The sequence below is a fragment of the Eumetopias jubatus genome, unplaced genomic scaffold (assembly GCF_037043125.1).
Source record: "Eumetopias jubatus isolate StellerSeaLion01/CBP00866 unplaced genomic scaffold, mEumJub1_p1.0 scaffold_4, whole genome shotgun sequence".
Lineage (NCBI taxonomy): Eukaryota > Metazoa > Chordata > Mammalia > Carnivora > Otariidae > Eumetopias > Eumetopias jubatus.
Window position 1 is genome coordinate 110,838,949 of NW_028274810.1, and position 23,704 is coordinate 110,862,652.

Sequence of the window (23,704 nt, forward strand, 5' to 3'; positions counted from 1 at the left end):
GTAGCCTGGAGTTCATGTTTGGTAAAGGTGTTTGTCCTGGGAGCCAAACTCGTGTGGTCCAGGATCAAACATGGTAAGAAGGAAGAACTAAACACAGAGACCCAGCAAGTCACACGTCCCCAGGTAGTTGCTGTCAGAAGTCTCCCAGCCGTTGCTAAGGAGCAGCTAGTCAAGTCAGGTCCCTGGGGCTCGTGTTTAATGGGTGCAGCCCTGCCCCTGAGGAATCAAAGTCCTGGAGATGGGCCGTGGTGATGGTTGCACAGCGGTGTGAATGTACCTCATGCCGCTGAGCATGTAACAGTGAGTGAAATTGCAAGTTGTTTTTTGAGGGGGTTTTTTGTTGTTGTTTTGTTTTTTTGTGTGGGCAGCAAAGTTTATTGAGCAATATTGCACAATAGTACAAAGCTCCCCAAGAGGGAGGTGACCTGAGAGGGTTGCCCCAAAGTGGCAAGTTTTATGTTACTTTATTTCACCACTATTAAAATGGAGAGAGACCAAGAAACAGGAAGGAAGGAAAACTAGTTACTGGCCAAAGGGAGCCGGTCAGTGTTAATGAAGGGAAGGGACCTCCGTATTTTACAATTAGTGGGCATCCTGTCTTAAAAATTAAGTGGTATGATCCCTATTTATGTTTTGCACAAGATCGTACAAGGTGACAGCACCCTCCTTGCCACAAGAGTCAGCCACTGAAGCATGGGAGCAGAACATGGGTGATAATTGGGGTCTTCTCTCCATCCTTGCGGTGGCCAGGGTTCTGGATGACTGGTCGCCTGAGCAGGGCTGCCTTGTAGTAACGTCCGGGTGACTCCTTCCTGCAGTGATTGAACGGCTTCCTTCTTTCACCAAATATTTACTGAGCCCCAGCTGTGTGCCACATTCTGCCAGGTGCTGACCGTACCTGAGTGCGTAGGACGTGACTCCTGCCACAGAAGAGCCCACTGTTTGGTACGTGAGTGGAACTGTCATGCCAACCGTTGGATTTAACTTAGGGTAGTAAGCGTTCCTAGAGGCAAGTGGCATGGGCTTCAGCTTAGTGCTGTGAATACCGGATACCAGTCCCTTCCCTCATTGCACTCGTGCATGACACTGGGCTTCCTGGGTTTCTTTGATGATTGACCTCGCCCACAAGCTCCTCCCCTTCCTCACCTCCTGCCTGAGAGCGCAAACAGATGAGTGAGTGAGTGAGTGAGTGAGTGAGTACATGAACAAATAGAGATTTGGTACTGGGGGAAATGTGTGCATTTATGGAGTATCCGCGATGTACTGGCCCTGGAATCACGCAGGTAGAAAGGCAAGGACTCTGCACTTTGCAGGTTCGCCTGGGTGTTCAACAAATACCGCCCTAATGTCCACCAGTAATGGCAGTTTTTCCTCTTTACAACCCTCCCGTTCTTACCCTTCTGCGGTGCCCGTAGTCTGCAGCCCGGCTTGGGACACAAGCTGCAAAAGCCGCATCTTTGTTTTATTGTGAATCTCGGAGGGAGAGCTCTACCAGATGAAGGACAATTTCCACTTGTTCCTAGTTTGCTAACTTAAAAAAAAAGAAAATTGTGAATAGGTGTTGAATTTTAGTAAATGCTTTTTCCTACATCTTTGAGATAATTGTAATTTAAAATTTTTTTACATTTGATTTTTAAAATATAAATCAAATTTATTGAGATAATTACATACAACAAAATGCATCCATTTTTAGTTTATAGTTAATGAGCTTTAAAAAAAAAAAAAAACCGTGTGGGGGCGCCTGGGTGGCTCAGTCGGTTAAGCGACTGCCTTCGGCTCAGGTCATGATCCTGGAGTCCCGGGATCGAGTCCCGCATCGGGCTCCCTGCTCGGCGGGGAGTCTGCTTCTCTCTCTGACCCTCTTCCCTCTTGTGCTCTCTCTCTCTCTTTCTCACTCTCTCAAGTAAAGAAATAAAATCTTAAAAAAAAAAAAAAAACCCGTGTGTACACGTATAATAACCACCTTAAGGTGCGGAACATTCTCACTCCCCCAAAGCTCCTTCCTGCCCCTTTGCAGCTATCCCCACCCCTGTCCGGAGGCAACCACTGATGAGCCTTCTGTTAAGGATTCATTTTTGCCTTTGAGAGAGTCTCCTACAAATGGAATCCTGCAGTGCGTACCGTTTTGTCCTGGCCTCCTTCTGAGCGTATTTCTAGGATGCAGCCACCGTGTTGCGCATACGAGCAATCCACACGACGGAATAAGTGTCCTGTTGTAAACTTGTGCCCTAGTTGGTCTGTTCACCAGTTGACAGACACATGAAGCTGTTTCTGGTTTGGGACTGTTACAGACATTTGCACACAGGTGTGGATGTAGTTGTGTGTTTTCATTTCCCTTATGGAATTACTGGGTGTCGCTAGATAACGTGGGGAATATACATTGACCTTTCTAAGAAACGGCCAGCTTCCCCCACAGAGTGGCTGTACTCTTGTACCTTCACGGCAGCGCCGGTTGAATCTGTTGTCCCTGCCGCCTTCGCCGACCCGGTCTGGGCAGTCTTTGTAATGTTAGCCAGAGCCGGTGCATGCGTGCTGGGGTCTCCTCATGGTTCTAATGACCAACGAGGGACGTCTGTGTGCTTACTGGCCATTCCTGTAGCAGCTTTTCCAATGTGTCTGTTCTTAGCCTTTCCCCGTTGTTTAAAGTTCCCTTGTTTTTCTTACTGAGTTACAAGAATTTTTAAAACATCCTATGCATGCATGTCCTCTGTCAGACATGTATATGTGTGTTTCTTGAATATTTACTTCCGGTGTCTTGTTTTGTCTTTTTTGTAACCGTAGCTTTTAAAGAGTAAAAGTTTTCATTTTGATAATGTTTTTGAATTTATTATTTTATTTTTGCCGTTCATACTGTTTGTGTTCTAAGAAATCTTTGTCTATCCCAAGGGTCATTAAAGATTTTTCTCCTGTGTTTTCTTCCAGAAGTGTTGCAGCTGTAGATTTTACTTGATGTCTGTACTATGTTTTGTGTTGGTTACTTTTGTCAAGTTAAGTCCAACCTTTCATTCCTGGTATCTGCCCAACATTGACTCAGTGTCATTTTTCATGAGTTGCTGGACTCAGTTTGTTAATACAATGGACCCTTGAACAACACGGCTTGAACTGCACATGTCCACTTATGTGGATTTTTTTTTTTCAATAAATACAGTACTGAAAGTAAACGTATTTTCATTTCCTCGTGATTTTCTTAATAACGTTTTCTTTTCTCTAGCTTACTTTATTGTAAGACTACACAACGTACAATACGTACAATATACAAAATGTGTGTTAATCAGCTCGGATGCCGGTGTTGGTCAGTAGTTAAGGTTGGCTCCATGTCAGAAGTCATATGTGGGGTTCTGACTGTGGAGGTCAGCGCCCCTCACCCTTGCGCTGTCCCGGGGTCAGCTGTACTTTGTTTCTTTGTCCGTGTTTGTGAGATGAGTCCTGGTCCTCAGGATTCTGCCCAGAATACATTTGTGTTCAGTTGGATGACTTGCTCGTTGGGTGTGGGTGGAACTCTCCATAGAGCTGTCTGGAGCTTGAGTGGACAGTGACACCTTGACCGAGAAGCTGGGGTCTCTGAAGCTTGGAGAGCGGCGGTCTGGAGACAGCCTCTCTCTGATGATGGCCCAGAGGAGCGTGTGGAGACGCGGGAGACGCGGCACCGTGGCTGCTGGCCGGTGGCGCGCTGTGATGTCCCACACTGCGTCAGAGGCCGGGTGCGTTCTCGGTGGAAGCATCAGAGAAGACGATGCCCAGAGGCTCTGTTTGCTACGGGGATGTCTTAGGCACTGGGTGTCTGGGCAGGACTGGCTGCCTCCCTAGCGACTCATCTGCCGTGATGAGCACAGTTGAAGGTCGACTGGGCAAACCAGTTTGAATAAGGAAAGCCTTCGTAGGCCAGCTGTCCTCATATTCTGGCAAAGGAAGGGGATGAATTCTTGCTTCCTGAAGGATGACCAAAGCTCTAGCCCAGAGAGAAAGATCCTTAGAACCAAGCTGCCCTGCCGGGGGCCGTCTCACAGATGTCTTCTCCCTCCCCTCGCCCCACTTGCCCTGCTCCCACATCCCATGAGCTGCTGACAATGACTGAGGTTTGGAGCCTGTCCCAGTCCATTCGCTTTCAATCCTTTGCATTTTTCCCTTACGAGGGACCTTTGGGGGGCCAGGCCAGTATCACGGCCTTTCCTGTCTGTATGTTATGAGGCATTGTGTGTAAGAAGAGTCAAGTACTTGCGGAGTTAAATCAAAAGGCCTCAAAACCACCCTGAAATGCTGACAGAGGTGGTAAGTGGGGCTCTCTTGGAGCAAACCTGCAGAGAGGGTGGGTGGGCATCGCTTTTCCTTGAGCCTTGAGCCTTGAGCCAGCAGGATAGTTGAGCTGTCTCTGGCCATTCAGAGTGTGTTTCTGCACGCCTCCCTGCTGAGCTGTGGCCAGGCAGGCACAGTGGGCGAGCCGGGGTTGGGGGGGGGTGCAGGTCTAGTCTGCCTACGGAGCCCCGAAACAGAAGGGTTCCTTTGTGTTTGTTGGACTTCTGCCACTGTGATGCCCGGGTAACACGCAGCACCAGCATCTCAGTGCCTATTACAACAGATCCTGTTTCGTGCTCATGGCCCTGCAGGTCACCTGACCGTCCCGGCTGGGTCAGGCTGCCCCTTGGGCTTTGAGGCAAGTTTAGGGTCTTTGTTCTGGAGCCCAGACTGAAAGGGCAGCAGCACCCAGGGTGCATACTTACAGCAGATCCCAGGAGCACAAGAGGCCAAGCCAGTCACACAAACCCCAGGAAAGCCTCGGCGTGGGTCACATCTTTGGATTTGGCGGTGAACCAAAGCAAGGCCACAGCCGAGCCAGTACCCAGTGTGGACCAGGGAGGGGTGGTATCTGCTCTGGTGGGAGATCCTGCAGTCAGCCTGCAGAGCGCATGGTGTCCGATCCTCCAGCTTTGGGATCAGGAACCCCAGGAAGTTCTGGGTGCATGTATTGTCTGCTGGATGTAGGGTGCAGGATGTCTGGCGTGGGGGAGGCTCTCCTGTGTTTGACCGACCGTGTGAGCATCAGCCCACTGAAGGTTCTGATTCGAGTTTTTAGAGAAGGACGTTGGAAGTCGTCTCACTAAAAGGAGCCACAGGTCTTACAAAATGGCTCATAAACCGGTGTTAGAAGAATGTTGTCCTTGCATGCCATTTCTCTGATTTTATTGACATTTTGCTTGAATTCTGTCCTATTTCAGGGAAATAGTGGAACATATGGTCCAGCACTTTAAAACACAGATCTTTGGGGATCGGAAACCAGTGTTTGATGGAAGAAAGAATCTCTACACAGCAATGCCCCTTCCGATTGGGAGGGATAAGGTAAGTTTACAGGGATGCGTCTGGATCATACGATGTGCAATGAGGTAAAATTCAAACGTGTTGTTACATACTAAATCGCCTGGGAGGAAAGAGCGGCCGGTTGCTGTGTGTTTCATCCTGAGATCTGTAGAAACTGCTTCCATGTGTTGTGCTCTCCTGTGTTGGGGGGGGGGGGTCAGCCAGGTTCAGAGACGGGAGCCGAGAGCGTCTCAGAACTATGGCACACGTCGCACACACCGCAACCCCCCCTCCCCGCCCCCCCGCCCTGTGCACACATGGCACCTGCGCCGCACACCGCCGTCAGACCGGAGCCCGGATTGCTGAGACTGTAGAGACCCGTGGAAGAGCATGTTTGCAGGGCTGGGGTGTGTGTGATGGCGGCAGTGAGATCCAGCCGAGGTCCAGCCTGAGCCACTGGTCCTGCTGAATGATAGTCACTGATCAGTAACCACCAGGGATAGTGCTTATATCAAAATGTTGCCTTTTCTTATTGTTTTTGTTGTTATGGCTTTACTTAAAGAGTAATACAATTTCTGCTTAGAAGTTGTCACTTCTTGGCACATCTTCCAACAAATGGGCTGATCCAGGATGGTTTATTAATAGAAGAGCTCAGCTCAGCTCAGAAATAATCGTCACAGAAACTTTAAAAACAAAAAACACAGCAGAGAAATAAGTAACTTCACGAGTGTCCCAGGGAGAGCAGTGAAGTTGGTTCCCTTTGAGAATGACCTACCCAATTAGCTTCTTAAGCCCCTGGGTCCCTGGGAAGGCGTGCAGCTCGGTGCTTACAGAGCCTCACACTGCTTGCTGGCCAGCGAAATGCAGGTTCTCCACGGCCATAAAATGTTTTCACTTTTCCGTTTTTTGATTATCTCAACATGACTAAGTTCCTTACGCTCGTCTGAATCACCAGGAGACTGGGTGGTTTTGGCGCTGGGTGGCGCAGCTCGGACTTGGCCATGCTCTGATAACAGAGTACGTTATGGCCGAGGGAAGGCCACGCCGTGATAAGGGCTCCTTGCCAGCTGGTCTCAAGGGGTTCCCGAGATAACAGTGGTGCATGACGGGGCTGGGTGGGGGTGACTGACATTGGCGTTCTGAATTAGAGGGAGTCCCGGGACCCTTTGCCTTCCACTGAGTTGGGATCATGCCTCGCAAAGAAACATGCTGGTGCATTTGAAATTTATTGATTATGAAGTTTTTAATTTGCACATTTTTGTTTAAAGTTGTATAAGAAAAAAAGCATAAGGAGTTTGTTCACCGTTTATCTGTACACATTTATAATTAGACACTAGGCGGGGCATAGGAACATTTTCCTTCAGAAGGGGTGGGGGAGTTGATACAGTGTTCAAATTTGAAACTTGTCCTTAAAGAAGTTAACCAGGCTCTGGGGTAAACCGGGACCTGATTCAGGTGCTTGCGTTGCCCTCTCCTGGGGTGAGACCTTGAGTAGGCCATCTTAAAGCTCCAAGTGCCACATCTGTAAAAGCGGGGCGGGGGGGGGGGTGGAGTGGTGTACAGAAGCCACCTCCCAGGGTTCTTGTGAAAACTGAATGAATCCCCCCCAGGAAGAAGATCTCCACCAGTGAGGAGCTGCATGTGCCCCTGATGCAGGACCTGGGGGAAGGGAGTCTGCATTTCTACAACGCAGCTCCCAGGTGATGCCCATACTGCTGGTCCCAGATCATACTCAGAGTCGTCAGAGTTTCAAGTACTTAATTACCGCGTGGCCAGCAGAGACTGCTGGGTGTGGTTAGTGGTCTAAGAGGTCAGAATGTGCCCTCCGTGCTCTCAAGTTTCACCCCCCCCTTTTTTGTGTGTTGTGCAGACGAGCATGGAGAGCCTGCCCCAGACCGCTGCTTCCCATCATTTTTCAGGTTCTGTCAAACAGTTGCGATATGCAGACATTAATCTTTTCAGTTTAAGAGCTGATATGATGTGGCCCCTTTCCTGCTCCCAGACTCACCTCTTGTGGCAAATTGTCTCTTGCTGTTGTTTTTACTTTTTTTTTTTTTTTTGTAAAGTACTTTTCTTTGTGCGGTGGCACTTCTGTAGCCCGAGAAAATCCTTTACTGTCCTCTTCACCTGTGTCTGCTGGCGGCTGGATGGGGGCTGCGGGGGCCTCTCGTCCAGGTCTGCACACAAAACGTGGCCCGTGGCCTGTGGTCCTTACTCCCAGAAGGCAGTGCTTGTAATTTACCCTTTTTCTCCTGCTGAGTAGCCCACACACTTTAATTCTAGCCCCTGTGTGGGAGGCCAGGCACCCTGGTTGGGCTGAGAGATGCTGTGGCCCAGGCCAGGCCCTCACGTTTCAGAATCTGAGAGTGAGGAAGCTGTAAGAGTTGATCACCATTTGGGGTTTAACTCCCAGGCCCTCTTCCCAGTGACATAATGTGATTTGCAAGATCAGAATGTATGTCGTTTGTTGCTCCTTGCACTGGGCCCAGCCTTGGGACCCCTCTTTGGGTCTTCAGCTTCTTGTAGCTACAGTTTCTCTGTTTATTCAGGGAAGGCATGAGTGTCTCCTTCCTTGAAAGCAGTGACACGTCAGGCCAGGGGCACAGCTCGAATCGGTAAGAGACCCTGCGTGGAACAGAGGACATGTCTGTACAAAACACACGGCTTGGCGCTCCTGCCTGTTCAGCTCTGTGCCGCACATCAGGCCGGGGCCGTGAGCGCAAGCCTGCTGACTGCTGACTTGAGCAGGTATTGGGGGTTCTGGGCAGGGCAGAGAGGCTTCTGCACTGGCTCGGAGGGTCAGGAGGTTTGAGGGCAGGCAGGAGGGGAGGGCAGAGGCCATGGGGGCAGGGAACCATCCATCAGGTCCCTTCCTTGGGCAGCATCCAGGTAAAGGGTCTGCTCGGCCTTGTCTGCTCTTTGGGGCTATTGTGCTGCCTCTCAGGGCTGAGGGTCCCTCCGGGAGCCCCAGCGTTTGTCCAAGTGCCTTGAAGCCAGCTGGCCTGGGTCAGAGGTGCTCAGCAGGTGTGGCTCTCACCTGGCAGAGCTGCCACTTGCTATACCTGCAGGTCCCACCGATGAGGGTGACTGAGTCCCTATGCCCCTCGCAGACGTACGAGGAAGAACTGTGGTTTTGTCCAAAGTGATTTGGAGGGACGACAGTTGGCTTCTGAAGAGACTGGTTGCTGAGCAGTGACAGATGGCCTTTCATATCAGCGCCCCGCACACATCTCGCCCATGACGTGAGCTGCACGGCCCGCTCAGGAAGTCTCGGTGTGGCGTGGCCCCAGGCCCTGCCCATGCTGCCTCTCTTTCTCTGTAACAGGTGGCAGTGGGTTCCCGGGGCCTCGGCCACACGACAGCCCAGTTGTAGACAAGAGAACCCGGTGGAAACACCCCTGCCTCCTCCGTCCACAGTTTCTCTAATGCTGACGGTGCTCTTCTCCCTCTCCTTGCGGGGTGGGTGCCCCTGCGGGGCTCCCCCCGGCGCAGCTCTGACTCTGTCAGCCTGGCGACTTTGAGTGTGGAGCTTTGGTCTGTCTGGAGAGCTTGACTCTCACAGCTGGCGCCCCCTTCTCTAGGCTGGGGTGCAGCCGGCAGCCCCTGCCTTCCACCGCCTCCAGTCAGCGGCCTTGGGTGTGGTGTGGTGTGGTGGCGGCTGCGTTGTTGGGACCGAGAGCGACGGGTTGTTGAGAAATCGAAGTATCTTGGTGTGTGGACGGACTGCTGGCTGGGGGCCCAGACTGACATGAGCATGTCCTCGGGCTTGTGTCCCAGCCGAAGGCCGGCGCCGCCCCGGCCCATGATGGGGCATTGCTTCTGAAGTCACCACTGTCCCGAAGCTGTCGGGTAGGTGTGCCAGGCAGCCCCTCGAGGGACCCTGTGTGTGGCAGACTCGTAGGGCCTGGAGCTGGTTCTGCTCCCTTTGTGTGAGGCCACGAGGAGGCCGGGCCGGAACCCACTTAAACATGTGTAGAAGTATCTTTTGCTGAAGGAAAATACACCCCCTACATTCTCCCCTTAGTTTGCTTGTAGAGGCACTTTCCCCCAGCTTTATGGAGGTATAATTGACAAATGAAATTGCATGTGTTTAAAGTGCGCATGATGATTTGATATATGTATATGTTGTGGAATGATCACAATTAGGTTAATCAACACATCCGTCACCTCCTGTAATTACCACTTTTTAACTTTTTTTCACATTTTCTTAATTGACGTGGCAAAGTGGTATGGCGGTGCTTTTCTTGCAAAGAAAAGTTTGGTTTGTTTATCTGAATGCCTAATTACTTCATAAAAACATCATCTGTGCTCAAGACCAGACTCTAATCTCCTTAAGGACAGGTTCTCCCCGTGCCTGAGCCGCAGAGTGGCCCTTCACATGGAGGCTGCCGGTCATAGTCACGCAGGATCGGGGTGGGGGGCATCTTCAAACTCTTATTTTTAATTGGAGTATAGTGGACATGCAGTACTATATTGGTTTCAGGTGTACAACATAGTGATTCAACAAGCCTATCCGTTACAGAATGCTCCCCATGATGAGTGTGGTCACCACCTGTCGCCACACAAGGTCATGGCGGTATTGACCGTATTCCCCGAGCTGCACTGATCATCCCTGTGACTTAGTTATTTTATACCTGGAAGTGTGTACCTCTTCATCCCCTTCACGTACTTCACCCAGCCTCCCGTCCCTCCCCTCTCGTGACCATGAGTTTGTTCTCAGTATTTACAAGTCTGTTTCTGTTTTCCTCCTTGTTCATTTGTTTTGTTTTTTAAATTCCAGATATAAATGCAATCCTATGGTGTTCGTCGTTCTCTGTGTGTTTCACTTAGCATAATATCCTCCAGATCCATCCATGTTGTTGCAAATGGCAAGAGACCCCCCCCCCCCCCGTTTGATGGCCGAGAGACATTCCATTCTGTACAGAGAACACCTCCTCATCCATCCGTCGGTCGGCGGCACCTGGGCTGCTTTCCTGTCTTGACCGTTGAAGATCATGCTGCGGTCTGCATGGGGACGCATGTCTTTTTTCAAATCCGTGTTTTCGTTTTCTGCGGGGAGATCTCCAGCAGTGGCATTACTCGATTGGACCGTGTGGTGCTCCTGCTGTTCGCTTTTTGCGGACCCTCCGTACTGCCTGCCACGGTGGCTGTGTCCCCGCCGACACTTTGTACTGGCCGTCTTTTGAACCTAGCCATTCGGACAGGTGTGAGGGACGGCTCACTGTGGTTCTGGTCTTCTTCCTGGGGGAGGGGGGGGCGTTTAGCAGCTGTGTGTGCAGCCATAACATCTACCATTTCCTTCCGGAGGGGACCCTGCCTCAGTGTCCTTCTGTGTCTCGGTGCTGCTCACTGTTCCGTCCTGAGGTCCGTGCGCCTGGAAGTGTCTGTTCTCTCTCACTGCCGTCTCCGCGCTGGGCCTCGGGCCACCGCCCGTTAGTGGCTGCCAGGCGTGGCGGTGGCCTGAGGGCTGCTGGGCAGGTGTCCTCTGGGACACAGGCATGCAGGTGACTTCGGTGCATGTGGTCTGCTTGCAGCTGTCATGACGGTTGAACGTGGTGTGGTGAGTGTGTGAGGGAAGGCGTGCTTCAGGAGCGGAGAGTGGCCTGCGGGCCTGCTGCGTGAGCAGGGAGTGAGGAGGGCACGGAGGAGCCTGGTGTGGCCGGAACGTGACCTGTCACATTAGACACTTCATAAATATTGGCTTCGATATTTATGGCATGGTTCAGTCACCAGCTGAGTAGGATCTGTGTGGGCCGTATGTTCGGGATGTACTCCTCAGTTACCAACCACTGAGCTGTGGGATCGTAAGTGGTGCAGTGAAGTGATGGCGTAAAGGTGGGTCTGGGCACCACAAGGAGCCAGGCGGGTGAGCGAGGGGCACCTCACAGCTGGGAGGAGACTGTCTGCTTCAGGGAGTGAGTCACAGGGGCACGCTCCCGACCACTGTCCAGGACGCCAGCCACTGGCCGCCCATGACCGTGTCAATGTGGATTCATGAAAAGTTAACAAAGCTGAAAATTCAGTCCCTCGGCCACACTGTTCACATTGCAAGTGCTCAGCGGCCACATTGGGCCAGTGGCTGGCGTCCTGGGCAGCGCGGGAAGAGACTGTTTCCGTTGTCACAGAAAATTCTGTTGGAGACCATTGAGCGCTATTGTGGCAAATATTCTGAGGTTTGGCTAAGAATTTTAATCTCTTCCCAGGAGATCCTGATGGGGTCTTGTAGTTGAAGCCTTTTTCTCTGCATGTTTTGTACGTGGAGATGCCGGTGCCCTTGGGTCGCGGACTGTCCCGTAGAACAGCTTCTGGAAATGGTGGGGAACAGCCCAGTGCGAGTCCCCACCACCCACATTCTCTGATCTTCCCACATTTCATCATGAACCTGTTTAGTCAGAGGAAGGGTGGACGCATTGTAGGCGGGTGCCCACCCATCTGGAATCCGCAGTGGTTAGCATCTGGCCGTTTGTTTTACCACACGTCTGTCCTAGGAAGGCTTTTTGTTCATAGTTTATTTACTGCAAACCTAGTTTGTGGACTCCTAAGGGACCCAGAAAATGGGAACCCCCAGACATATTGCAACATTTTCAGTTCCACTGGGAAATAGCTCTCTAGGAGCCCCGGCTGGCTCCCAGGCCCCCTGCCTGTGTTGCCCCCCGCCCCCGCCCCGCCCCGCTCTGGCAGAGCCTCCTCACGATACCATCTCTCTCTGCTTGCCTCTCCAAGCTGCCTCTGTGTGCAGGGCCAGGCAGAAATCCTGGGTCCCGCGTCAGTCATGGTGCCCGTGCCCATGTGTGCCTGGTGGGATAAAGGATGAGCTAGAATTTCCCAACCCAGGGGTGTTGCACCACCTTCGCCCTCCCAGTAGCTTCTTAAGGGGCAAGTGTGAGTAACCGCATGCTCTGGATCTTCTCACAGGTGGAGCTGGAGGTCACGTTGCCTGGAGAAGGGAAAGACCGCATCTTCAAGGTGTCCATCAAGTGGGTGTCCTGCGTGAGCTTACAGGCGTTACACGATGCACTTTCGGGGCGGCTGCCCAGCGTCCCCTTTGAGACGATCCAGGCCCTGGATGTGGTCATGAGGCATTTGCCATCCATGAGGTGAGGACCAAGGAAGCGGGAGCATCTGCTTCTAACCCTGAGCGAGCATTACCTGGAGAATATGAAATCTCTGTGCAAGGATGAGTGGAGTGTTGGAGTCGGGGTGGTGATGGCCATGGATTTCTACGATGGAAATTATAGCAATACTAACGTGAAACATTTTTAATATAAAAATAAATCACCAGGGGCCCCTGGCTGGTTCAGTCAGTAGAGCATGTGACTCTTGATCTCAGGGTTGTGAATTTGAGCCCCTCGTTGGGCAGAGATTACTTTAAAAAAAAGGAAATCACTAGGAATTCTCAACCTGGAACAGAAAGATGGCCTGCCCGTCTTTGTGCACAGTGGGCATGATTTTTCACTTGCCTGATACTATGACTGTGTTCTGCATCTGTGGCCTTCACGGGTAGCACTTGTGATAGTAGGGTGATACTCCCGGTATCCTACTTGATGGAGCACCCACTGTATGAAGGACGCTGAGACCACGGGTGACATGATGCTTTGGACCGTTGGTTTATTCCACAAATCGCCGCACTTGAACTTCCTGGGACAGAGGGTGCACGGACACTTGAACGGCTCATCCTCTGCCAGGTGGCAGGGCTGCACTGTTTCCCTGTGTCTCAGCCTCGTACAAGCCAGGCCACTTTGCCACACGCAGACCTCAGGGTTCTGATCTGGGACCACCTGCTCTTTGCACGTGTGCAGCACCCGCTAGGGCCTCGGGAACTGTTTGAATGAACCAGTGACAGGAGCAGTGAGCCTCCATGCTGACCTCTCCTTGTACTGACAAAGCTCTAAGATTTGAAGGGGGAGTGGAGCTCCCTTTGTCCCTTTGTAGGGGTGAGAGAAGGTGCTCTGGAGTGCCTCGCTGGATGTTAAGGGGACCCTGATGTTCTCAGTCTCCAGACTTGGTGGGGGGCAACCAGGTACAGGGCAGGTGTCACTCCTGGCAGGGATCCTTCCCCTGGCCCCCGGGGTATAATCTGCTACTGCTTGGAACTTCTGTCGGCAGGAAGGCAGGTGGGTGCAAAAAAAAAAAAAAAAAAAATCTAGAAAGGCAGTTGCCAAAACGTTGAATACATTTTTCAAATGAGTGGTGGAAATTACTGTGATTTTTGTTTTCTGAGTTTTGAATTAGTTACCATGTTACTTTTACAATCAGGAGGAAGTCTCTATTCATTTTGGAAAAATAATAGAAAAGTGGCAGGATTAACATGGGTCAGGGGAAGAGAGAAAGGACCATCCCCACCATCCGGTTGATAGTGCAGCCTGTAGGTGGATAATACAACCCCTAAAAGAAGCATCTTCCTTTTGGATCCTTCGTGATGACGCGTCCCGGGGGACCAGGCGCGCTGGTGCAGCTGCGCGGTGTGTGCCTCACGCAGGTGGCTTCCTGCCCTCCGTGCACCGTGGGCAACCGGGCCCTGGAAGGTGTGTGGGTCTTCCCACACATCCACCTTACCATCCCGCCTGGGAGGCTGAGCTCCCCCCCACCCCAGTATTGAAAGCCTCCCCTGCAGAGGAGCTGCGTGGAGCGGGGAATGGATGCTGGGTTCTACGGCCCAACATGGTCCCGGGCAAAGCAGCCAGGCTCCCCCTGGCCCGGGGCTGCTTCGGTCCAGCCGCCTTGGCCTGATTGCGGCGGCCACTCGGCAGACACTTCTTCCACCCGTCTCTGCACACACGACACCGCGATGTCCTAGAAAGATGTGAAGCGCTGTGCACAGCTAAGCCCTAGAGGATTAGCATTTAAGTACGGGGTGGGGGGTGGGGAGGGTCAGAAACACGGGACAAAGCCAGGGACTCCCTGTGGGCCCTGGGCCCTGCACAGCCAGAGCCCGCGTCTGGGGTCCAGAAGCACGGTGGGTTGGAGACCAGCTGCTCTCCCTGCGCTCTGCGTGCCGAGGCCCTGTGTCCCTGAGGCTGTACCTTAAACAGTATTCCTCAGCATCAGCCATGGATGCCTGCAAAGTGCAGTTTGGTAAAAACGGCAGAACCGTTGGCGCGTGTGAGTGTTTGCCTGCTTGCTTGTCACGATGAGCAGCAAACTTGGCGTCAGCCTGTTCTTTCTGATCAGACAGGGGTCTCTTGTTTCAGGTACACCCCTGTGGGCCGCTCCTTCTTTACAGCGTCCGAGGGCTGCTCCAACCCTCTTGGCGGGGGCCGGGAAGTGTGGTTTGGCTTCCATCAGTCCGTCCGACCTTCCCTTTGGAAAATGATGTTAAATATCGATGGTAAGCAAAGCCCCAGTCTTTGTCGTGGGGTGGGGTTGGAGCGTTACCGAGGGGCCGAGACCTGGGGGAGCGAGCACCTGTGTGGCCAGTTCCAGACGTGGCCTCCGTCTGAGCCTCAGATGCCATCACACCTGGCCTTCCTCACCTGCTTGTGAGACGTGATCCTCAGAACCACCCGCAGGGCCCACTCCCACGACTGGGGAGGTTCAGGGCGCTGAGACGGGCCTGCGTCCCTGACTCTTTCCCAGATGCCGCTGCCTGTGTCCACGAGGCAGGGCCAGTGTTTCTGGGGGTGTGAACGGACCTCCCACCGCTAGGCCCGCCCACCGTCTCGCCTTTTCCTTATGCAACCTGGTTGGTAGGAGTGCAGGGTAGCTGGCTAGGGGCCTGCCTGGTCTGTTGCCTTCCGGCTGGTCTCCCTCCAGGTTCAGGGTGCCCCGCCCTCTCGGGAGACTCAGGGTTGGATCACGCAAGGGCCAGTACACTTCAGAGAGATCTGCACCAGGAGACAGTCAGAAAATCCACAGTTATGGCTGTTGTGATCTGGTGGGGTTTCATTTTAAACCTAATTTTATTCTCAGATGGTGACTTTATCTTTGGGCCCTGAGCAGAGGGAGTATGGGGCAGCCCCCTCCGGCTCTGTCCCACCCTAAGGCCCAGAGGTGGATCCTGGGGATGGGGGGAACAGAGCCAGGTGGCCGGCCTGCAAGGGGCACCGTTGGGCACATCTCACATCAGCTTTTACTTTTCTCTTTTTCCACCTACAGTCTCAGCAACTGCATTTTATAAGGCACAGCCAGTAATTGAGTTTGTTTGTGAAGTTTTGGATTTTAAAAGTATTGAAGAACAACAGAAACCTCTGACAGATTCCCAAAGGGTAAAGTTTACCAAAGAAATCAAAGGTGGGTTGCTGCCTTGCGTGTGAGGCCCTGACTTCCCCCTCGCTGCACTTTCGGAGCTCCTAAGGGGATGGAGGCGGCGAGAGTGATTAGGCATCCGGTGACTTAGCACAGATTTGAACTAAGCCCATTTCACAGCGCGGGAACAGTAACGTTCTCAGTAAACGGCTTCCCACGGGTCAGTGACCCATGCATGCAAGTCACTGGGCTCTCAGACCAAAGAGCAGCGTGTGGTTGTCACTAGTACCTCACACTGTTCTGGGATGGAGAGCACGCTTTCATGCCTTGTCCTGTGGCAGCTCTGTACCCACCAAGCCTGCTTTCCACTCAGGGAAACCCGGCCTGAGTGCAGTGGCCTGGCTCGGGCCCTTCCACCCAGCCGCGGCGCGTCGGCCGGCACCTGTCGCCCACGCCCCTCCGCACCTGTCCTCCTCAGGGCTTTCTAAAGGCCATCAGAAGTACCCGCTGCTAAAAATAGTCCTGGAGGAAGCACAAAGTCTCGCTGAGCCAACATCATCTCTTTTATCTTTAAAGAACTGTGTCCAGCCTCTGGCCCTGGCATTTCTGGGGCAGAAGGCGTCCCCGTGGGTGCGCCAGGCCCCGTGCACAGGTCCCCGCACTCAGGGCAAGTGCAGCCCTGCAGCTGCTGCAGAACACCCTCCGCTGGGGTCTGTGGGCTCCCGGGACAGCCGGTGCTCAGGAAATGGGGTCCACGCTCCGGCCCGGGCCAGGGCTTGACTGTGAGGCCGGGCTGCTCTGTGTTGCCAGGTCTAAAGGTGGAGATAACGCACTGTGGGCAGATGAAGAGGAAATACCGCGTGTGCAACGTGACCCGGCGGCCCGCCAGCCACCAAACGTAAATGGCCTTACCCCTGCCTCGGACCCACTCTCTGCAGTCCCTCTGATGGCCCAGCTCCAGAGCAGTGACCCTTCTGGGAAGGATCATTTCATTCTAGTTCAGAATTCTGGAACCATGCCTTTGCCTCAGTAGAACCAAACTGCATCCAATGAGATGAAATCATGAAATTGCCCCGTACGGGGTGGGAATGGGTTGGTGGCTCCTTGTTGATTTTCCCTCTTGAATTTTACAGGCGAGAGAGGGTCATTTTTGTTTGTTTTCCCATCCTCAGTGCTGAGCAGGTGCTGGGAGGGAGTGGGGATCAGTAGGCGCCCCCCCCCCCCCCGCCACAGGCGTGGCTACTTCCTTACGTATACTGTAGATCTCTGTGATCTGTGATTATTGCATGTTACATGCATGTCAGTGTTTTTTATTTCCCAACTCCAGAGATAATACGAAAGTTTAGGAATCACATGTCCAAAGGGCATGATTGGTTTTGACCCCTGAAAGGTGCTTTGGACGTTTGCCCCCACCCCCACCCCCATCCACCTTCTCCAGCCCTCAGCAAGCAGACCGGGGGAGCGGGCTCAATGCGGGGTCTGCTGCCTGAGCCCCTTCTTGGCTTCCCTAGATTCCCGCTCCAGCAGGAGAGCGGGCAGACGGTGGAGTGCACGGTGGCCCAGTACTTCAAGGACAGGCACAAGCTGGTTCTGCGCTACCCCCACCTCCCGTGTTTACAAGTCGGACAGGAGCAGAAACACACCTACCTTCCCCTCGAGGCAAGTCCCATCTCCTATCTGCGCTGCTCTGGGGCTGGCGGGAGAACTGTGGGCCTCAGGCCTCAGGCATGATGCCCCTTATGCCTGCCTCCCCAAGAGTGAAACGGTGTGGTGACTCCCGCGGGATTTGTGGGCCCATTGAGGACGTGCCCATTGTGCCCAGCAGGCCCCTTGAACAGGGTGGAAGATGCTCAGAAAAGCTACCATTTCTTCACTTACTGTTGGAAAAATCCTGGCCCAGGGAAAGATTAAATGCTAAAACAGAGGCCCAAGTTTTAACTCTTTTCTGTTAGTGCCTTAAATTAACTGTACTTATCCAGCTACCCAAACATCCAGGTGGTTTTCCTGGGACCTGGTCCAGAAGGCCGGCCTCCTCCCCATCAGCACGCAGCTTCGTGCTCCCACGTTGTGAGGTTCCCAGCGCACATTGGTGCCGGGCCAGGCTCACCCAGGAGGATCTCTGGTGCCGACTGCGGGCCCCTGAGCAGCCCCTGCTCCTGGAGGATTGCAGGGACGGCCACCGTGGTGTGTGCGTGGTACCTCGTCACGTGTGGCTAAGAGACCCGTGTGTCACAGGCTAAGTCAGGGCACCACGCTCAGCCCCAGACCCCCGCCTGTCCTCCAGCACTGGAGCCAACGCCCTGTCTCTTCTCTGTAGGTCTGTAACATAGTGGCAGGACAGAGATGTATCAAAAAACTGACCGACAATCAGACCTCAACCATGATCAGAGCGACAGCCAGGTCAGCACCAGATCGGCAAGAAGAGATTAGCAAGCTGGTGAGCGTCACGTTCCCGGGGCCAGCCTGGGGGTGGGGACACCGTGGGGACTGCAGTACGTGGTGCCGGGCAAGGGAGCCCCTGGTGCTTGGGACAGACACGGCTTATTTCTTTTTTCCTTTTCAAGATGCGAAGTGCAAGTTTTAATACAGATCCATATGTTCGTGAATTTGGAATCATGGTCAAGGACGAGATGACAGACGTGACCGGGCGGGTCCTCCAGCCGCCCTCCATCCTCTACGGGGGCAGGGTACGTGGGGGCGGGGCTTGGGGGACGTGCGTGGGTGTCTGCGCGTGTGTCTGGCAGGTGATGGTGGAGCAGGAGCTTTTGACCCCCTCGGGTCAGAACCATGCCAGAGGTGTAGACCGTGGCCAAGGTAAGGAATTCTTGCCACTCTAGTCCAAGCCAGTGCACGTTATGGGGCCTCAGTAAGGACTGAGTTGCTGGGCCCTTTCTGAGGATTTTCAGAATTACCCTTTATCTTTTCAAAAGGTGATTTTTATTACCCCATCGAAATCTGGAAAGCATTGTTCTTTGGGCACTCCGCCACTGATGAATTATTTTCCAGAAACTTAGACTTCTTTTCTGTTCTCCTAACTTTGGTGTTGGAGGTTATTTGGTGACAAACAGAGCTGTTGGTCACTCAGGTTTTGTTTGTTCTTGCCGGCGCAGTGCCTGGCTTCATCAGCACATCATAAAGCAATTCTGTCCGCTGAGCCCCGCAGAGCTCATGGGAAGGGTCTTCATGCACTTCCTCAGGGCCGGGCCCCCAGATGCGGAGCACGGCTCCACTGGGTGGGCGGCGGGGCCTGGGGGCCTCAGCCTCACTCATCGCGGGCTGCTCACCCACAAGCTCGGATGGAAGCGTTGGAGTGACTCTGCCTTTCACCCTCGTTCTCAGGACCCATAGCAAGGCCTGGTTTTGTTTGTAGGGGTTTCCCCTTTCTTTTGTAAAATGTAAGTTCTGCTTTTTACAATGTTCCAAAGTTCAGAAGGCACAAAGAACTACAGGAAGGGGGGCACCTGGCCGGCCCAGGGGGAAGAGCCTGCAAGTCTTGATCCCAGGGTCGTGGGTTTGAGCCCCACGTTGAGCCTGGAGCCTACTTACAAAGCACAACACAGCAAAACAAAGCACTACGGGAAGAAGACTCTTTCCCCAGGTCTCACTTGCTTTCCCAGGAAGTGATTGGTGTTTTCTTTGTCTTGTAAAGCGCCAAGGGATTATTCACATGAGTTTTCATCCCTTTTGGTGCAATTAGTAACATTAAATACACTTTTTTCCTTGAAACTTTCTCTTAGAGCCCATAGAGGTCTTGGAGATGGTTCCATATGTATGTGACGTGTGGCTTGTTCTTTTGGACTCTTACTGCACGGTATTCTGAGTGGGGGCCCCCATCCTGGTGCCCGCCCTCCGAAGGAGACTTCTGAGCTAGGCTTCCGGGCTCTTAGCTCACTTGTGCGCTTGCTGTGTCCAGACGTGATGCAAACATAGCACCTTTTTGAGCCCTTCTTAAAACCCTAGAAGGAAGAGTGTGTGATTCCCTTCCACAAGTAAGTGGAGAGATGGCTAGAAATAGAGGTTTACGTGGCCCTTGGGTGATCAAATCAAGATCGCAAATCCGGTGTTTTTTTCACTGCCTCTGCTTTATGTCTGTTTTGACTTTCTGACTCTTAGGAAATACAGGAGTAGTCTGGAAGACAAAATAGCTCTTGTAACCTCATCTTGCAAAAATATTAGAGTTGTAGGGATGGAAAGTTTATAATGCTTCTAAATGAACGCATTTTTCCAGATCTCTGAAACATTTTAATGAGAACACACACTTTTCTTCACCTACCCTACTTGTTGTCCATTGTTGGAGCAAAACATTAAATACCCCCCAGGGGACGTTTAGCGATGTCTGGAGGCTGGCATCTGGTGACAAGAACTGCTAACATCCGCAGTGCATAGGACAGTCCGAATGTCAGTGGTGCTGAGGCTGAGAATCGCATGTGTCCTAAGAGCCCGTGTCTGCTGAAACCGTGTGTGTGCATGTGCGTGTACTGAGTCTGGAATACCAGACTGGTGGTGGGCTGTCTCTTACAGAAGCCTGTCTCCAGTAGCAGCGGGGAAATAGTTACAAAAACATCAGAAAGAAAAGAGTTCATTTCTAAAATGTTTGATTTTTACAGTAGGCTTGTGTGACTTTTGTAATAAAAAATGTTTTCCACTAGAAACACACTCCCATAACCAAGTGACAGGAGCTCAGGTGCAGCCCGTCCTTTGGCGGTGCCCACAGGCCTGGACAGCCATGCCCCCCCTCCCCCCCGCCCGCCAAACCCTCCCCAGAAGGGAGTCCAGAGGTTCCTCTGGTGGCGGCGCTGAGGCCTGGTCCTTTCTGGCTGAGAGAGGACAAACCCCGGTGGATGTGTCCCCTGCTCTGTCTTTACAAGCGGGAGTAGCTTTCATTCCTTGAACCACGGCAGACAGTGGCGTGAGCAGTGCAGGGGTCCTCGCTGGCCCGTCTGCTCCTCGGCCAGGCCTGGGAGGAAGCCCCTTGACTTCTCTCCCCGCCCCCCCCCCCGCCCCCCAGCTGCTGGCCTGATAAGAGAGGAGGTAGAATAAGTGAGAGCACGTTCTGAACCAACCAAGAAGCCTCCTGTAGCATTCCTCCGGGCTGCCCCTGAGGTTGGGTGGAATTCTGGGCCTCTCTGCTCTCCTTGGCCTGTATCCACCCCTCCCTTCATTGGTCCATCCATCTTCCATCTGTCCACTTGTCCACCCCTGCATCTATCCTTCCATTACGCTGTCTGCCCCTCCCTCCACCTTTCCTCCTCTGTCCCCCCATCCGCCCCTCCCTCCCTCCATCCTTCCATCCCCCATCTCCTGTCCAGCTCTTCATCTGTCCATCCATCCATTCTGCAGATGTCCCTGGCCCGCTTGCACTGCTGGGCAAGTCAGGGATGGCAGAGTACACAAAGGCCCAGTTCTCAGCCTCAGGAGCACCATCCGATCAGGGGACTAGCAGCAGTAGGGAAAGTAACACAATCCAGTGTCAGAGGGATGTGTTTTCCCATTTTTCCTCACTCTAAATGTTTTGCCATTTGCAGAATAAAGCGATTGCCACCCCTGTCCAGGGCGTGTGGGACATGAGGAACAAGCAGTTTCACACAGGCATTGAGATCAAGGTGTGGGCCATCGCGTGCTTCGCCCCCCAGCGCCAGTGCACAGAAGTCCACCTTAAGTAAGGCTGCTTGAGGGGCAGGCGCACCCGGCCTTGGGCGGGACAGCCGGGGAGTGGGGGGACGGGGGGTGGGGGGCTGGGCAGCTGGGGGATGCAGCCGGGTGTTGATGGTGGGGTTGGTAGACTTCCCCTGGCAGAGAACACTTGCCCGGACATGTGGGCCACCTCAAGGCTGCTGTTAACTTCTCAGACTCATTGGTGGAGGGAGTGTGGAGAAGTAATGCAGATTATATAAGAAATAAAACAGTAAATGAAGAAAAATCTTGAAAATTAGTTGCAAAAGAGAAAATTATATTCAGTGAAGTCAAGTTACTTTTAAAAAGCCACTTCAGCTTCGTATTTCTAGATTGTCCTGGCCTGGTCCAGGCGTCGGGCCCTTTGAAAAGTAGCACCATAAACACGCAGCTTCGCCGCTCACCCTTTTGTGTCAAACAAACCTAACAGCGAAAGGAAAGCTTTAGCTTCCCGCCTGTCCCGGTGGAAGCAGGAGGGAACTTTCCCCCAAGCCTGAGGAGTATAGCTGCTTGACATTCTAGCCGAGGCTGGCTCAGAAAGTTCCTGAGCGCGGACGTCAGTGGGCGAGAGGCTGTCTGTTGATGGCTACTTGTCCTGCACACTGCTAGCAGATCGAGCTGGAAGGCCAGAGCAGCTTAGGAAACCAAGCCGGTTGAGTGTGGACTCCGGGTGCCTCTCTCCCTCCGCGTTCTGGCCTTGCCTCCTTTGTTTCATTTTGCCTGGAGCTAGATGGCCCCGCAGTGAATCCACCTGTGGGTGTGAATGTGGGCGCGCGCGCATGTCTCTTTAGCTGCACTAAAGTATAAGAAGCTGAACACTGGCTCCCTTGGATCGAGTGTCCTTACCTTGCTGTAGAAGGCGATGTTATTTTTATTCCTAAGTTTAAAATAGAAGCTGTTGATCAGTCTGCGCCCCTCCCCCCACCGTGGCTTCACCAGGCCCATTGGCAGCCGCTGCTGGTGTGACTCTCACTGTGGTTGGTTCTGTTCGTGCCCATGGCTGTGTCGTCCAAGTCCGAGTTGTACACCCAAGAATAATGGGGGCAAATCCAAGGGGACAGTCCGTTCACGGTTTTCCTCCCTTGGATGGTGTTTGGCTTTTAACGGAGTCCTGGGTTCTGTACCAGAACCTGGACGCTGGTCAGGCCTGCCAAGTGGGCAGTACGTGCTCAGCGCATTGCTCCAACAGGACAGCACTTGTCCCTGCACCCTGGGAGTGGCTTTGCGGGAACCAACGTGTATGCTTAGCGCGTAGCCTCTCTTTGAGTTAACATGTTGTCATGGTTCTGTCCAGGTCTTAAACTTAGACTCGGACATCAATAAAAGTGACTTGGGGTGGGGCTGTTAAGGCTGTGCCCTTTATTTGGGGCCTCTGGTTGGTGTGGATTCTTTGGCACTCGCTGTGCATTTGAGTCTGATGAGCCTTCTCCTTCAGATCCTTCACAGAGCAGCTCAGAAAGATCTCGAGGGATGCTGGAATGCCGATCCAGGGCCAGCCGTGCTTCTGTAAATATGCCCAGGGGGCGGATAGCGTGGAGCCCATGTTCAGGCATCTGAAGAATACGTACGCTGGCCTTCAGCTGGTGGTAGTCATCCTGCCTGGCAAGACCCCGGTGTATGGTAGGCCTTTGCTCTCGTGATCCCCGTGGGGGTTTGGTGCGGCCTGAGTCCTTGGTGTTTTTGCCATGCTGAGGAGTGCTTGTGCCTGGCCCATTGATCCCGCATCGGCACTGAGACCACACTTCCTGGGGGCCAACACCTGCATAGTTATTTTGTTACGCTCGGTGCCCGCACAGTGATCGCGGGGGGCCACCATCTGCCCCCGATGTGCCATCTCTGTGCCCGCCTCGGAGCCCTCTGGAAGTTCATCAGAGTCTTCATTCCAGAAGTGCGGTTGCGCATCCATTCAGCTAACACTTAGCAAGCGCCTGTGATGATGTCTCAGGCCTGGAGGGTTCAAAGGCCCAGCCCCCCATCCAGGAGGCCCCAGGGTGGTGGGGGGTGCAGAGAGGTGACTCCAGGACAGGCGGTGGGCCAGGTCGGTTGGTTGGAGAGCCATCGGAAGCTCTGGGGGGGCTGTGAGGCTCGGGTAGCATCACCAACCGGATCCCCAACTAGACAGGGACAGAATCAGATGTGTAAAAGCCACGCTTCTTCCCTCCAAGCTACATATCCAAAGAGCAAAGAAGACACCATCAGCGTTTCCATCCAGAAGTCCCCTGTTCCCACAGGACTGTATGGGGACAGCTGACAGTCGCTTCATGAAAGAATCCAGAAACCGAGGGGTGTGGGCCTAGATAGCGCTTTGACGTCAGGTGTGCGTGTGCAGTGGATGTCGAGGGTGCCAGTGTCTTTCTTTTTAACGACTCAAGTTTTTGCTCATAACCCCGAGCACCATGATAGAAGGCGGTGATCCTAGGCAGGAGTGCCAAGGCCCCCGTGGCAGCCTGGCTCTGCCCACGCTGCCCTGCAGCCCTGCGAGTCCCTGAAGGGGTCTTCACTCCTGCCAGAGCCAGAACGCAAGCCCTGGGGCCAGACTCCCCACCCCCCCACC

General features: G+C 53.2%; 1 protein-coding gene across 2 annotated transcripts in view; it reads left to right on the plus strand.

The window, feature by feature from the left end:
* AGO2 (argonaute RISC catalytic component 2) overlaps positions 1-23,704 on the plus strand; it is a 98,273-nt gene that overhangs the window by 60,664 nt on the left and 13,905 nt on the right. For both annotated transcript variants that reach the window (XM_088022740.1, XM_028105564.2), the window contains exons 3-12: positions 5,214-5,334; positions 12,208-12,389; positions 14,484-14,620; positions 15,388-15,522; positions 16,288-16,375; positions 16,989-17,136; positions 17,795-17,914; positions 18,042-18,164; positions 21,003-21,136; positions 22,586-22,770. In XM_088022740.1, the coding sequence (XP_087878866.1) occupies positions 5,214-5,334; positions 12,208-12,389; positions 14,484-14,620; positions 15,388-15,522; positions 16,288-16,375; positions 16,989-17,136; positions 17,795-17,914; positions 18,042-18,164; positions 21,003-21,136; positions 22,586-22,770 (1,373 nt within the window). The remainder of the gene's footprint in view (positions 1-5,213; positions 5,335-12,207; positions 12,390-14,483; positions 14,621-15,387; positions 15,523-16,287; positions 16,376-16,988; positions 17,137-17,794; positions 17,915-18,041; positions 18,165-21,002; positions 21,137-22,585; positions 22,771-23,704) is intronic.